This window comes from Lontra canadensis, unplaced genomic scaffold, assembly GCF_010015895.1.
Source record: "Lontra canadensis isolate GAN:19392208 unplaced genomic scaffold, GSC_riverotter_1.0 scaffold18, whole genome shotgun sequence".
Lineage (NCBI taxonomy): Eukaryota > Metazoa > Chordata > Mammalia > Carnivora > Mustelidae > Lontra > Lontra canadensis.
Genome location: NW_022631012.1, coordinates 25662828 through 25677254, shown reverse-complemented (window position 1 = coordinate 25677254; position 14427 = coordinate 25662828). Strand labels below are relative to the sequence as shown.

The window sequence follows — 14427 nt, the reverse complement described above, 5'->3', positions numbered from 1 at the left end:
ACTGAAATATTAGCAAACAAAATCAAACAATACGTTAAAAAATGATTAATCACAACCAAGTGGGGTTTATTCCAGGAATACAAGTGTGGTTTGATGTTCATACATCAATCAACATGATATATCACATTAACAAGAGTTAGGACAAAAAAATTCATCTCAATAGATGCAGAAAAAGATTTGACAAAGTACAACATACATTCATGATAAAAACTCAAAAAAATAGATTTGGAGGTAACATTTCTCAACATAATAAAGGCCATATATGAAAAACCCACACTGAAATCACACTCAATAGTGAAAAACTAAGAACTCTTCCTCTATGATCGAGAACAAGACAGGGATATCCACGGTCACTACTTTGATGCAGCACAGCACTGAGAGCCCCAGCCACAGCAATCTGCCTAAAAATAAATATATGACATCAAATTCGTAAAGAGGTAAAACATTTAGCATTTGCAGATGACATAATATTATACAGAGAGAACCTTTCACACTCCACCAAAAAACACTAGAATAAATAAATTCAGTAAGGTCACAGGATACAAAATCAATGTATAGAAATCAGTTGCATTTCTCTGTACGAATGATGAAGTAGCAGAAAGTGACATTAAGAAAACAATCCCACTTATAATTGCATAAAAAGAACAAAATACTCAGGAATAAATTTAACCAAGGAGTGAAAGACCTGTATTCTGGAAACTATAAAACACTGATGAAAGAAATGAAAGATGACACAACAAATGGAAAGGTAGTCCACATTCTAGGATCAAAAGAATTAATACTATTAAAATGTTCACACTTCTCAAAGCAGTCTACAGAGTCAATATAATTTCTATCAGAATACAAACAACATTTTTCACAGAACTAGAACAAATAATCCTAAAATTTGTATGGAACCACAAAAGACCTCAAATTGCAAAAGCAAACTTGAGAAGGTAAAAAAAGGCTGGAGGTATTATAATTCCAAATGTGAAGATATGAACAAAGCTAAAGTACTCAAAACGGTATAATACTGGCACAAAAACAGACATACAGATCAATAGAACAGAAGAAAGAGCCCAAAAATAAACCCACACTTATATGGTTAATTAATCTAAAACAAAGGAGGCAAGAATATACAATGAGGAAAAACCCAGTTTTTTCAATAAACGGTGCTGGGAAATCCAGACAGCTATAGGCAAAAGAATAAAACTGGACCCGTGGGTTAAAGACCTAAATGTGAAATCTGAAACCATAAAAATCCCCAAAGAAAACATAGACAGTAATTTCTTTGACATTATAAAATCATTTTTCTAGACACGTCTCCTCAGGCAAGGGAATCAAATGCAAAATTAAACTATTGGGACTACATAAAAATCAAATGCTTTTTGCACAGCAAAGGAAACCATCAACAAAACCAAAAGGCAACCTACTGAATGGGGGAAGATGTTTGCAAGTGGTATATCAGATAAGGGTTAATATCCAAAATATACAAAAAACTTACACAAGTCAACACCAACCCCCCACAAATAATCTGATTAAAAGTGGGCAGAGGATCTGGATAGACATTTTTCCAAAGCAGTAATAGAGACGGTTGACAGACACACGAAGAGATGGTCAAGATCACAAACCATCAGGGAAAGGCACATCAAAACCACAATGAGACGCCAGCTGACACCTGTCCAAGTGTCCGAAACAAACACACACACACACACACACACAGGAAATAACAGGTGCTGGGGAGGGTGTGGCGAAAAAGGAACCTTTGTACACACTGGAAATGCAAATTTGTGTAGCCATCCTGGAAAGCAGTATGGAGGTTCTTCAAAAAATTAAATATAGAATTACCTTGACTTTGTAATTCCACTGAAGGTAATTTACTGAAGGAAAACAAAAACATGAATTGGAGAAGATAACGTGCCTCTATGCTTATTGCAGCGTATTTACAACACCCAAGTTACGAAAGCGAGTCCAGCGTCCGTCAGTAGACCAGTGGATAACGCAGCTGCGGTACACACACACACACACACACACACACACAGAACGGAATGTGACTCGACACAGGAAGGAATGAGACTTGCCGTTTGCAACAACATGGATTAAACTAGAGGGTAGGTTCCTAAGTGAAGTCAGTCAGTCAGAGAAAGACAAATACCGTGTGATTTCACTCATATGTGGAATTTAAGAAACAAAACAAATGAACAAAGAAAAAAGAAGACAAGCAAAATACCAGACTCTTTTTTCCTAAAAAGATATTAATTAATTTATTTATTTTTGAGAGAGAGAGAGAGAGAATGAGTGGGGAGAGAGAAACAGAGTCCCTGCTGAGCATCCCTCCCACCCCTAAAATGGGACTTGATCTCAGGACCCTGGGATCATGACCTGAGCCGAAGGCAGACGCAAAAGCGACTGAGTCATCCAGGGGCCCAAAATACCAGACTCTTAAATACAGAGAGGACATGGGAGGTTGTCGGGGGGAGGTGAGTCGGGGCATGGGCCAAACACACAAAGGGATTAAGAATCCACTGATCTTGAGGAGCGCTAAGCCATGCACAGAACTGTGGGTCATTACACTGTACACCTGAAACTAACACGATGCTATGTTTCAGTCCTACTTCAATAGAAAAGAGGAAAAAAAGACATGTCACCTGCAAAACGTGACAGGAAGCTTTTTCTCTAAAAGTCCTTCTTGACAGATTGGGCAGATATCATCTGAATCAATTTCCTTCTGTTTAATGTAGCCGTCTTCTTCGGGACGCACAGTTTCCTCAACAGTTTCTTGTTGCGGAGTTTGAACTCGATGTATCCCTCGAAGCAAGTCACTGATTTCTCCTTCCACGAGACCTAACTGCAAAGCAGCTAGTGAAAAATTCCAAAGTATTAAAATTCAATGGCAAAATTAGAGACACAGAAAAGTAATAATTTATGCTAAAAATTAGAATTTTCTTTCAAATATCAGAAAGATAGTTTTGATTGAATTATTATACCTGCATTTACCACTTTTTGTATTTTTTCAGAACCAAAAGGTCACGAAAGAGTCATTTATAAACAGAATGGAAGTTATCTTTTTTTCTTGTAATTGAGAAGAGTCAGTGCAAATACTGCACTTTATAAAGGTTTTGCATCAATTATATGATAGGGCTCATCCTTGGATTGGTGTTATAATCATGTCCTACATTTGATCTGTTCAACTTGTTCAGAAGAATATTTTATCAACATATAATCAGAAGAAATGGGCATAAAAACATAAATGGGAAGCAGGGATATTTGAGTAGTTAGTAAAATTAATATTTGTTACGTGAATAATGAATGAATGGATAACAGGAGAGCAAGACTCAGTTAATTGTGTCTACTCTCCTGTCTTGGTTTTGTTTGTACGAGAGTGTCTTGGTAGCCCCGTCTGTCCCAGATTTGGTGAGTACTTCTCAGGACAATCTATTATGAGCTATGCAGCTTATAACCTTGGGATGTGCATTCTTTGAATTATGAATTTTCTCTATCCTGCTGTCTTTATAAGAAATTATTTTCTAATACATACGACTTTGATCCTAGATTATTTATTCTCTGGCCTTCCTTTTCTCTCTCTTTAACATGTCATAATTCAAATGCCATCTGTTATCCGTGCCTCTGAATTCTATTCATTTTATACATCTCTTCATTTTACACAAATAAATTTTTAAAATATTTGCAAGATAATGAAAAGGTTCATTTCTCTGGGAAGTCTCCCAATTAAACACTAAAAATACTGAAAACATCACAGGCGCATTTCAATACAGAAATCTCTGCTCCGTGTATGAGGTGGGGTGGAGGTGGAATTAACAGGGTAACATACTCTAATTACCCATTACTTTGGAGGATGAAGGCTATTTGTCACAGAGACAGAGTGACACCTGCACTCTAAAAAAATGGGGAGGAAAACGAAGACCAAAAATTGTGCTTTTGGGAATAAATATTTTCTAGGGCAGCAGAATTACTGAAACATAAAAGCTCATAAGAGGAGCTGGTCATAAACTGTCCTATGAGGCATAATATGAACTGGAAAAGGCAAGGAAGAAACAAGCTCTTCTGAGATAATTTGGAAAAATTAACGTATGAGACCATGAAAGAGTTATTATTTTACAAAGAAGAGCGAGAGAGCTAACCTTATCAGAAGGCAATGGGAGATGTTCAGTTTCATTAACATCAAAGAAAAGTGAAGTGAAATACAAAGGAGGCACAAACACAGAATAAATATGGTTACTGAATAAGCAGTGACAAATAAATGAAATGTTGTTTCCCTTATTTCTTTTTATATTTACAAAAGTTATATGAAGGCATTTTAGATCTTCTAAGGATATGTTAGATGGGAGAATGAAACTGTTCTCTTATTTAAGTTTACTAGGAATAAATAGATTATAATGAAACTTGTATCTGGCATTGTTGCATGTTTTGTATGATAGTCTTTTTTTCTAAAACTATAGAAATATTATTAACATTTCAAAGTATTTCTTCATATTTTTAAATTATTTTCTTTGGGTACTTAAGTATTTTGTTCATGTCTTTCATTATATGGTTAAGTAATAATATGACCTAAACATGAATCCCAAAGCAAAACTAGCAGAAAATTGATAAATTACTGAAATTGCAAACAACAAAAGTATTTTATTTATTGATTTTTTAAAGATTTACTTCTTTATTTGTCAAAGAAAGAGAGAGAGCAAAAGCCGTGGGAAGGGCAGGCAGAGGGAGAAGCGGGAGCGTGAAGTGGGGCTTCATCCCAGGACCCTGGGATCATGACCCAAGCCGAAGGCAGACGCTTAGCCGATTGAGCCACTCAGGAGTCCCAGCAAAGGTATTTTCAAGACCAATTTGGTAATACATGTGGGTGGCAGACATAAAAATATTAATACTTTTAATCTAAAATCCAACTACTGAGACTTTAGGCCAAAGATACAATTGGAAGAAGAGAAAACGTCATGTACAAAGAATATAACAAGTAGTTAGAAATAAATTAAATGACTAACAATAGAAGAATGTTAACTAAATTCTGATATACCATATTCAGTGAAATAAGGTTAACCATTGATGACTTTAATTACAGAGATTACATAGCACTGAAAATGTTTATTAAGTAACAGTGTGTGATGAAGGCAGAAGACAGAATTCCCATGGAGTATTAGGCAGACATAAATACAAACTCAAAAAGGAAATAAGAAAGCATAAAAGGGTTTTATCTTTGTAATGAGAATTACAAAAAATTTCCTTAAATGTGGTTCTTATTTTATCTGCACATATTTAATTAAAAAAGGAACAGATGACATTTACTAGACAAAAAGAAAAAGAGAAAAGGGAGGAGAAGTGAAGAGCTCAAAAAGTCTGGTTTACGCTTTGCATCTGTCTGCTGTTAGCACTGAAACTTTTAGAATCTCCATTATAAAAGAAGAGGGGAGTTGAATAAACTAAGTTTCTCTAATGCCAACATTTACAAAATGAAGAGAAGGATAAATTTCGACTCTTAGTTATTTGTCCCTCAGCTCCCTGTTAAAAAGTAAACTATCAAAGGAAAAAATAGAACTATTAGGTGATAAACACAGGTTTGGCCTGATAGAAAAAACTGGTATCTTTATTATAAAATTCCTGGGTAATCATCTTTGTAAATCTTCAAAAAAAAGTCTCATGTTTTTGATATGCAGGACTAGCACACAAATAATTGTTTCCTGATATGTTTTAGAAGAATCTAGGAATGATATTCAAAACACTCTTTCCCCATTACTCCTAACCATCTCCTCCATTAGTACATACTTTACATAATCTTAATAAATATTTATAGTCTCCTTTAAGTTACTTTAATTTTCATGTATGTTTGCTCTAGCTTTCATTTAAAATATAAATTTTGTTGATGTGCAAATAGGATTTTCTCAATGTTGATTAAAACTTCTTTTAAATATAAAAGATACGCAAGATCTTTTAGTAGGAAGTATCCATTTTTCAAAATTAATGTATAGGGTTAAACATTTAAAGAATTCCCTACTGTAGACCAATATTTATAAAAAGAACAAAACATGGTTTCTGTCTTCAAAACATACAAAGGATAACACAATATAAGTATTACGCTGGTCCATAGGAAATCGCTATTTTTGTAAATGAAAAAATCCATAAATGTTAGTGTTCATATGTTTTGATTTATAAAAAGTACCTAGCAGAGGCTCCTGGCTAATACACAGCACGATAACTCCTTGCCAAGTTCAGTGGTGTAGAGCTGCACCGTCTAATAGCATAGCCAGCCATTAGCCACATGTGGTTACTGAGCACTTGAAATGGCTCATGTGACTGAAAAACTAAATTTTTAATTCTGTTTCATTTAAATTTAAGTTGAAAACTGCTAATTGATAGTTACTAAAAATTTGTAAGTATGTTTGTAACAGTTCAGGTATCACATGAATCTTTTCTCCAACTGACTACTTTTTGAAATCTAAATGCAGATAAGTTATTTCAGATGAAAACATAGTATCTGAGATGAGATGCTCTGTATGTATAAAGTACACACTAGACTTTGAGGACAGTATTAAAAAATCGCATAATTCTTACACTTATAACATGTTGATATGACAATATTTTGATGCATTGGATTAAATTAACATATTAAAATTAATTTTCCCGGTTTCTTCTTATTTTTTGTAGTACAGCTACTAGAAAATTACACATGTGGTTTACATCCCGTTTCTGTTGGACAGCACTGGCACAGAAGCTCGTGAAAATGATATGTCAAACAGTGGGGAGACGAATTAAGACTGGGAGAGGACGTGAACATTTGACTTCAGGTGGATATAGATCGAAGAAATAGAAAAGAAAACAATATATATGATATCACAGAAACTAATCATTGTGTATGAAGGGATTGGAGAGAAGACGAAGTAGAGAATTAAGTCTCCAATGTGAAGGAGGCAGCAGCAAAGTGCGGGCAATGAAAAGAAGGGGCTACGAGGAATGCGACGCTGGGCTTGAGAGGACCGACAAACGTGCGGTCGGAGAGACAGAACACCGCTGAGAAGGGAGGATGTCACGTAAGCAGGATTTAAGAGTGATAGAGATATGAGGGAAGAAATTAAGAGAGGGAAGATCAGGAGAACCCATGGTTTCTAGTTTTGGAGACTAAAGAAAGAAAACTAACATATGAGGTAGGGAATAAAGACGGGAGCACAAATGGGGAGAAATTTGGAATTTAAAATGCCTGTGGGTCTTGCAAAACTGAGGTGCCCTGAAGTCAGCTGGAGATACTGCTCTGTTGAGAAGATGTTGAAATCACTACTAGAGAGGTAACAGCAGCCATAGAAAATGGGGGACATTTCTAAAAGAATGTGTAAAGTGGGAGAAGAGTACAAAAGAAAAATGCACATGAAACAGTAATATTAATTTATTATCTAGTACAACTTTTAAATGTTTATTATAATTGTACTTATATGATAGTTGGGAGGAATTAAACTTGGCTAAGTAAAACCAATACTCTTAGAACTAAAAAACTGAAAACTGATTATTACTTTCTTTATTATCACTATAAACATTCACTAATAAATTTTAAAATGTTATTGCAATTCTTAGGTGGGCCTATGATAGGCCAAATAACCACATGACTACAGGAGCAAGTCCCTAACAACAACATCTTTTTTTATAAAATCTACAAATGAAATGACCTGTAACAAAATTATTTTTCCTTCTCTTTTAATTCTGAGGACTCCAGAACTTAAAGTTATACAACTATATGCTAGACTCTAAACTCAATTTCAGTACTGACATAAAACTATTTTATTCTTAAAAATATATATTCATAGATTTTTAAATATATCTATATATATATTTGCATACAAATTTCAGTCAGTAGACCTTTTTAATGAAATCATGTACCATGTCAATTGTCTATTGATGGGATCTAAAAATTACATTTCTTATTTTTCCTATAATTAAAATAATTTTAAATACGGAAATCACTGTGAATCTTCACTTAGAACACACGAGGGGAATATTGCCCTCAGAATAACTGACCATTGTTTCACCCCTTTTTAAATAAAATGCTATGGAATTTGAAATGACATATAAAGTTACATTTTTTAATTAAGGAAGAAAAATTTTCAACTGTCTTAAATGTAACAAACGGAGCTATAGCTAGTTGTCAGACTGTCTAGGAAAATAATTTTTTAAATTTAGACTATGTCCAAACAAAAAATCATCAAAATTGTTAACTTCAAAAAATAAAAGAAAAAAACACAACTTACATTCATGAGTCCTTGGAAGTTTGAATTTTTTCAACAAGACCCTAATATTCACAGACAGAAAACCAAAAAAAAACATTTATTTCTGACACAACTGAAAAATAAATATTTTGTTCTAATCTTAAGACAGGAATAGCATTATAAAATTTATAAATAAACTTAATACTCATCAGTTTTCTGTTATAATAGAAGTTAAATATGTTAACTATACTGAGATTAAAAAAAACTCATGCAAAAGATAGTAAATACATGTTTTACAGTCAGCATATGTGAAAAAAGTATGATAAATGAAAATAAAAGACATTTATATAAGAGATTTGTCAGAGGGAGTCCACGCATTTCTTCAGGACATGTGGTTGCTCACAGAGACAGGTCAGTGAGGGAACTGAGGTATTCATAGTACTTCCTTTAAGCTGCTCTACAAGTTGCTTACTCCTGAAAATGGAATAATTTTCTGAAGCATACCAAATGACTGTTTTCCTCCATATATGACTTTAATGTATGACAATAAAAATACTTCAAATATCACCAATTAAAATGGAATATGGCTTTTTTAAAAAGTGAGAAATACATATGAAATTCTTACATAGATATATTAAACACACTCTGTATATTAAATACTTGAATCATATTTCCATTTAGTTTGGTATATTTTTATTTTATATATATTTATATATATATTTATTTTATTTATTTTTAAAAATTTTATTTATTTGACAGACAGAGATCATGAGCAGGCAGAGAGGCAGGCAGAGAGAGAGGGGGAAGCAGGCTCCTCACCGAGCAGAGAGTCCGTTGTGGGGCTTGATCCCAGGACCCTGAGATCATGACCTGAGCCAAAGGCAGAGGCTTTAACCCACTGAGCCACCCAGGTGCCCCTGGTATATATATTTTTAAAAAATGAGTTACATTACATAAAAATGAGAACAGAAAGCCCTTGCCCTGAGGAAGCTAGCACTAAAAACAAAAAAATGAAAAATACTATTTTAATAAATGTAATTTATTATTTTTAATAATAAAACCAAACTACAAGTTTTGAAAGGACCATATTTTATATCTTCCATGCTAACTAGAGCAAATTGTGTTAGCAATGCTGAATAAAAATTGTTCAAATGGAAACAACAAAAACTTGGTAAGTAAAAGCATTGGAAATGACAGATATGCATTGTTTTTAGTTTTTTTTCTAACTTATAAAGCATTCAAAATGTGAGATACAAACTCTTTGCTTAATTTTTTATTTGTTTTACTCTCAAATATCAAACTTTCTATAATAGCATAATTTATGATTTTTTGTATATAGATGAGTAAAATAAAATGAGTTGAAAGAATGAAAAAAAAAATGGAAAGAATGGAAAGAATTCCAAACTATTTCTAACCACTAAATGGAAAGAGCTTTTTTTAAATTTCCATTTCCGGGATTCTCCTACAAACAGGTTCTGACATTAGAGGAAAAATTTCAGATTTGTTGGAAGTAATCTTCAGTGGAGTCCTACTATCTTCAAAGATTCATAGTAACATGTGTATTGAAAACAAAAATAACAGATTAAAAGTATATCATAATGAAGAAAATTATAATTAATTTGTTATTAAAAAATTTGTACTGTATTTACAAAGAAAACAATGTATCATTAGAAAGAATAAAAATAAAATGTATTTGGAGGTTTATTTTTAACTGACAGCAAATAGGAATTCTGTAGTGAGAACATAATTATCGTTAGTGATGGGAATCAGGGAGGTTTTTCTTTTTCTTCATAGTTAGATTTCACATTTGTACACAATGAGGCCCTAGGAAGTGACTTTTTTCTTACTAAAAACATTTAATATTTAAAACTTGTGAAGGTGGTAGGGTGTTTCTCAAGTTAAACCTTACTTCATTTTCAGAATGAGATAAAATACCGCACAACACACTGCAACACTGTAGCCATGCTACTGTCACACCTTCCCAGGACCGACTCCCTCGTCCTGCGGCACCTGCGGTTAGAACAGGTGCACCTCGCAGTCACTCACCAGCAGATGTGCTTGCAGAGCTCCCCGCCCTCCAGAAACGTGGCGCAGTTGCAGACGTGAGGATTCCCTAAAAACACCTTTAAAGGAAAATGCATCCTTTAGGAGAAACCCTCGGTTAATTTTTGGAGCCAGAATAAAATTAATCTAATGGGTCACAGGCGCGAGCGGGATTTCGGGAGCCGCTCAACCCCGGGCCTCCGCGCTCTCGGTCTCAACAGTCCGCGTTGCCGGTCGGGACTCGGGGACCCACCCCCGGGCCGCCGACGGGAAATTTCTCCTGGAAAAGTCCGCTGTGTCCTGCCGCGGACCGGCCCACGCTGGGTTTCTACTGTTTGGTGCGTCTACACCCGCATCACATCTTACGGAGAAGACGGGTTCACCGAGTCTGCCCCAGACGAAGACGGATGCATGACAGGGTTGTCAGAGACGAAGCGACGGAAGGGACAGGAGGGACAGAGGGGACAGATGGTGTCTGAAGGGGCTGGTGACTCGCACTGGGTCCGGAAAGCACAGGACACGGAACGCGCGTTTCCCAAGTCGGCCCTGAGGGTGGGGCGGCGGCGCTGCGAGCAGCCGGAGTGGGGGACGCGGACACGGACGGGGACACGGTCACGGACACTGTCGCGGACACGACACGGACACGGACGGGGACACGGATGCGAACATGGACGGGGACACGGTCAAGGACACGGTCGCGGTCACGGACACGGTCGCAGACACGACACGGACACGGACGGGGACACGGTCAAGGACACGATCGCGGATACGGACACGAACAGGGACACGGACAAGGAGAGGGACACCGTCACAGACACGGTTGCGGACGGCGACATGGATACGGACACGGACGCGGACACAACACGGACGCGGACACGGACACGACGCGGACACGGTAACGGACATGACACGGACACGGTCGCGGACACGGTCATGGACGCGGACACGACACGGAAGCGGACACGACACTGTCACGGACACGGTCACGGACGCGGACACGACGCAGATGCGGACACGGTCACGGATACGGTCACGGACACGGATGCGACACGGTCATGGACGCGGACGCGACACGGACACGGACACGGTCACGGATACGGTCACGGACACGATGCGGTCACGGACACGGACGCGGACACGACACTCACGGACACGGTCACGGATACGGTCACGGACACGATGCGGTCACGGACACGGACGCGGACACGACACGCCGTCTTCACCGCAAACCGAGCGTTCCGGGCGCGGCCGTGCGAGCGCGGTGAGCGGGTCTTCCCGGAGCCGAGCGGCCGCCGAGTGCGGACAGCCCGGGTAATTCCGGTCCGCGTCCCGGGTGCGGGCAGGTCGTGGGTCTCCCAGTCACGGCGCCGGGACCCCCGGGACCCCCAGGACCGCAGCCTGCCGTGCGGACCCCGCGTCTCGTCCCCGCGCTCTTGAGCCGGAGACCGGCCCGGCCCAGGTTCCGACGCGCAGGACTGAGCTTCACCCGCGGGCGCCGCGTCCCGGCCGGAGCTGGTGCGGGGCGTGCGGGGGCGTGAGGGGTGTGCGGGGCGTGCGGGCGGCCCGGGGACTGCGGGGGCGGCCCGGGGGGAGCAGGCGGGACGCGGGGCGGGAGCGGGACGCGGGGCGCAGGCGGGGCGCGCGCGGGGCGCGCTCACTCGGAAGTCCCCGCCGTCCGGCGCGTCCTCCCGCAGCAGGAAGCCGGTGGGGCCGGTCTCCCGCAGCAGGTACATGCGGCTGCTCAGCGCCTGCTCCTGCCGCCCGCGCAGGCGCTCGCTCGCGTGTCTCCGCCTTCCGGGGGCTCCGGGGCCTCCGCGCGGCATCCCGCCCCGCTGCGGCCGGAGGCGGCCCCTCTCCGCGGCGCCCGCGGTCTCCATAGCAACCGCATGCGCCGGTCGCCTCGGTGACGGCCGCGGTCCCTGGTGTCCCCGCGCGCCTTGCGCCAAGCCCGGGCTGGCGTCGCCCCCCGCCGGCCCCGCCCCCGCCGGCCCCGCCTCGGCGCACCCACCGCCCCCCCCACGCCCGACAGGCCGGACGAAGGCCCGGAAGCCACCAGCGCCGCGTCCCTGCCTCGCGGCCCTTCCGCTCTCCGCGCGGGCCGGGCCGCCGACTTCCCGCGGGCGCCGCCGTCCGGGCTCCGCGCGCTGCCGGGATCCGGGGGGCCCGTGGTGTCCACCCGGGAGCCCGCGGGCAGGTGTCGGGGCCCCGCGTCGTCCCGGCGCTTCCCAGGGGCTCCGGGTGCGCGGAGGCCGCGCGCGCCCCGGGGGAGGCCGGAGGACGCCCCCGACGGCACCCGGAGCCCCGCGTCGGACCCGTCGGCCGCGTGCAGGGGCGCGTCTCCGAGCTGAGTCCCGGGTAGGGGTGGGGGCCGGGCGGCCCGCGGGGTCCGCTGATGCGGTCCCCCGAGTCCGCACCCGCCGCGCGGACGGGACCCTCGGAGACGCGCCGCCGGGCTCCGCCGGTGCGACTGTCGCTGCGCGGGCTCGGGGACGCCGGGACCGGGACGTGGACAGGCCGTGGCCCCGCAGCGCGAGGACGGGCGGGCGGGCCCGGTGCGCGGGTCGCGGGTGGGAGCCGCGACGGGGCTGCGGCGAGAGCGGGGCGGGGGCGACGAGGGGCCGCCGGCGCGTGTGACACGGACGGACACACGGCCACACGCTCGGCCCCGCGTCCCGGTCCGCCCCTGGGCGTTTCAGGACGACGTTCCCGGCCCGGACGGCTGCGGACTCGGAGCCCAAGTGGAAGGCGCTGCGCCCGGGAAAGTCCCCGAAGCCGCGGGACCGCGGGAACGGACCCTGCTCGGTCCGTGCGCTCCGGCGCCTGCAGAAGCTCGACGGGACGCGCCGGGTTCGGAGGGCGGTTCGCTACGCGCACCTTCCCGCCCCCCGTGCCACACACGCAAAATGCGCGTCTCGCGGAATCCGCGTGACGTGGCGACGACGTGACGCGGGGATTTAAGAATGACCTTGACGAGGACCTTGTGAACAGCAGCAAGTAACTGTTTAAAACGTCGTGGTTTGCTTATTGTCATTAGGTGACGCTCGCCTCGTGTGCGGCTGAGAAACATCATTTTCAGAAGGTCCCATGTGTGAGTCACAAGAGTCTTCGCGTAAACAAAATGTAGGTTCCTGAACTCCATTTTGCGGCCGATAAAAGCAGGAATATTCACACTTTCCTGAAAGTTAAAAGACAGATTGTTGGAACTTCGGTCTAGATGGGAGACATTTGTGTTCACACCTGCCAGTGAAGACCTTAAAACATGTTTATAGGCAGGTGACTCTCCCATATGTCTGCTTCATCCCTTAAGACTGTGTGACGTAAGTAACATTTGCAAATACTAAACGGAGGAACTGAATTTCTCCCTCAAGTCTGCTGGGCTCCCTTCCGAGTCACGTTTTGCATCACATGGTCCCAGAGATGACGGAAGTGCTTGGTAGCCGAAGTGAATCATTGATAAGCTTTGAGTTTTGTGAATTAAGTTTTAGTCCTTTTGGCAACACAATTTAGCCAAAGAAGACAGGAATTAATAAATTTTATCCATCAATCAATCTTAACAATATAGGTTAAGATAGAAAACGTTGGGCCTACAGTGTTAGACCCTGGGATTCTGAACAAGAATGGCCCTGGGGGTGGGAAGAAGACGAACAGAAGTCAGTGCAAGAAGTCAGCTGCTAATCTCAACATGGGCCTATTCATGCAGGGGTGAGGGCGGGAGTATGTGGAGGGACGGATTATAACACCGAGATGGGTTTGGGAAGACTGAGAACACCTAGGGAAAGTGTGTGACGTCAGGATGTTTCCTTTTGGGAGAGTGTCAGAGAGGTGCGGGTTGCTGGGAAACTTCACCTTTTGGTTTCAGTGCCGCCTGACACAAAGTGAGCAACATGCAGAGGTGCCAGTTGCAGACAGACAGGTAAACCAATGCTTGACACATCCTGGTTCTCCAGAATTAAAGACATGCAATGGATACAGAAAGAATGGGCACGAAGGCAAAACACTGGTGTCTGACTAAGGTGGTGCAGAACTCAACAATTTCAAGACAGTAGAAGCAGGAGAACCGAGGACTCCAGTGGGGGGCTTCCACATGACACTTCTTAAAAAAAAAAAAAATTAAAGTCCAATAGAGCGAATCACAACTCAGTGATTACCAAGAGGGAGTAGTTCAGACTGATCACTGCAGAAGTGACCAGCAAGAATC

The 14427-nt window shown here is 42.6% G+C and overlaps 1 protein-coding gene across 1 annotated transcript in view; it reads right to left on the bottom strand.

Moving 5' to 3' along the window:
• Positions 1–12052, bottom strand: part of ZSWIM2 (zinc finger SWIM-type containing 2) — a 31686-nt gene extending 19634 nt beyond the window's left edge. Inside the window, exons 1-4 of the mRNA XM_032860265.1 lie at positions 11888–12052; positions 10233–10309; positions 8229–8269; positions 2628–2838 (exon numbers count right to left, since the gene is read on the bottom strand). Coding sequence (XP_032716156.1) covers positions 2628–2838; positions 8229–8269; positions 10233–10309; positions 11888–12052 — 494 coding nt within the window. The remainder of the gene's footprint in view (positions 1–2627; positions 2839–8228; positions 8270–10232; positions 10310–11887) is intronic.
• Positions 12053–14427: the final 2375 nt, after the last annotated feature.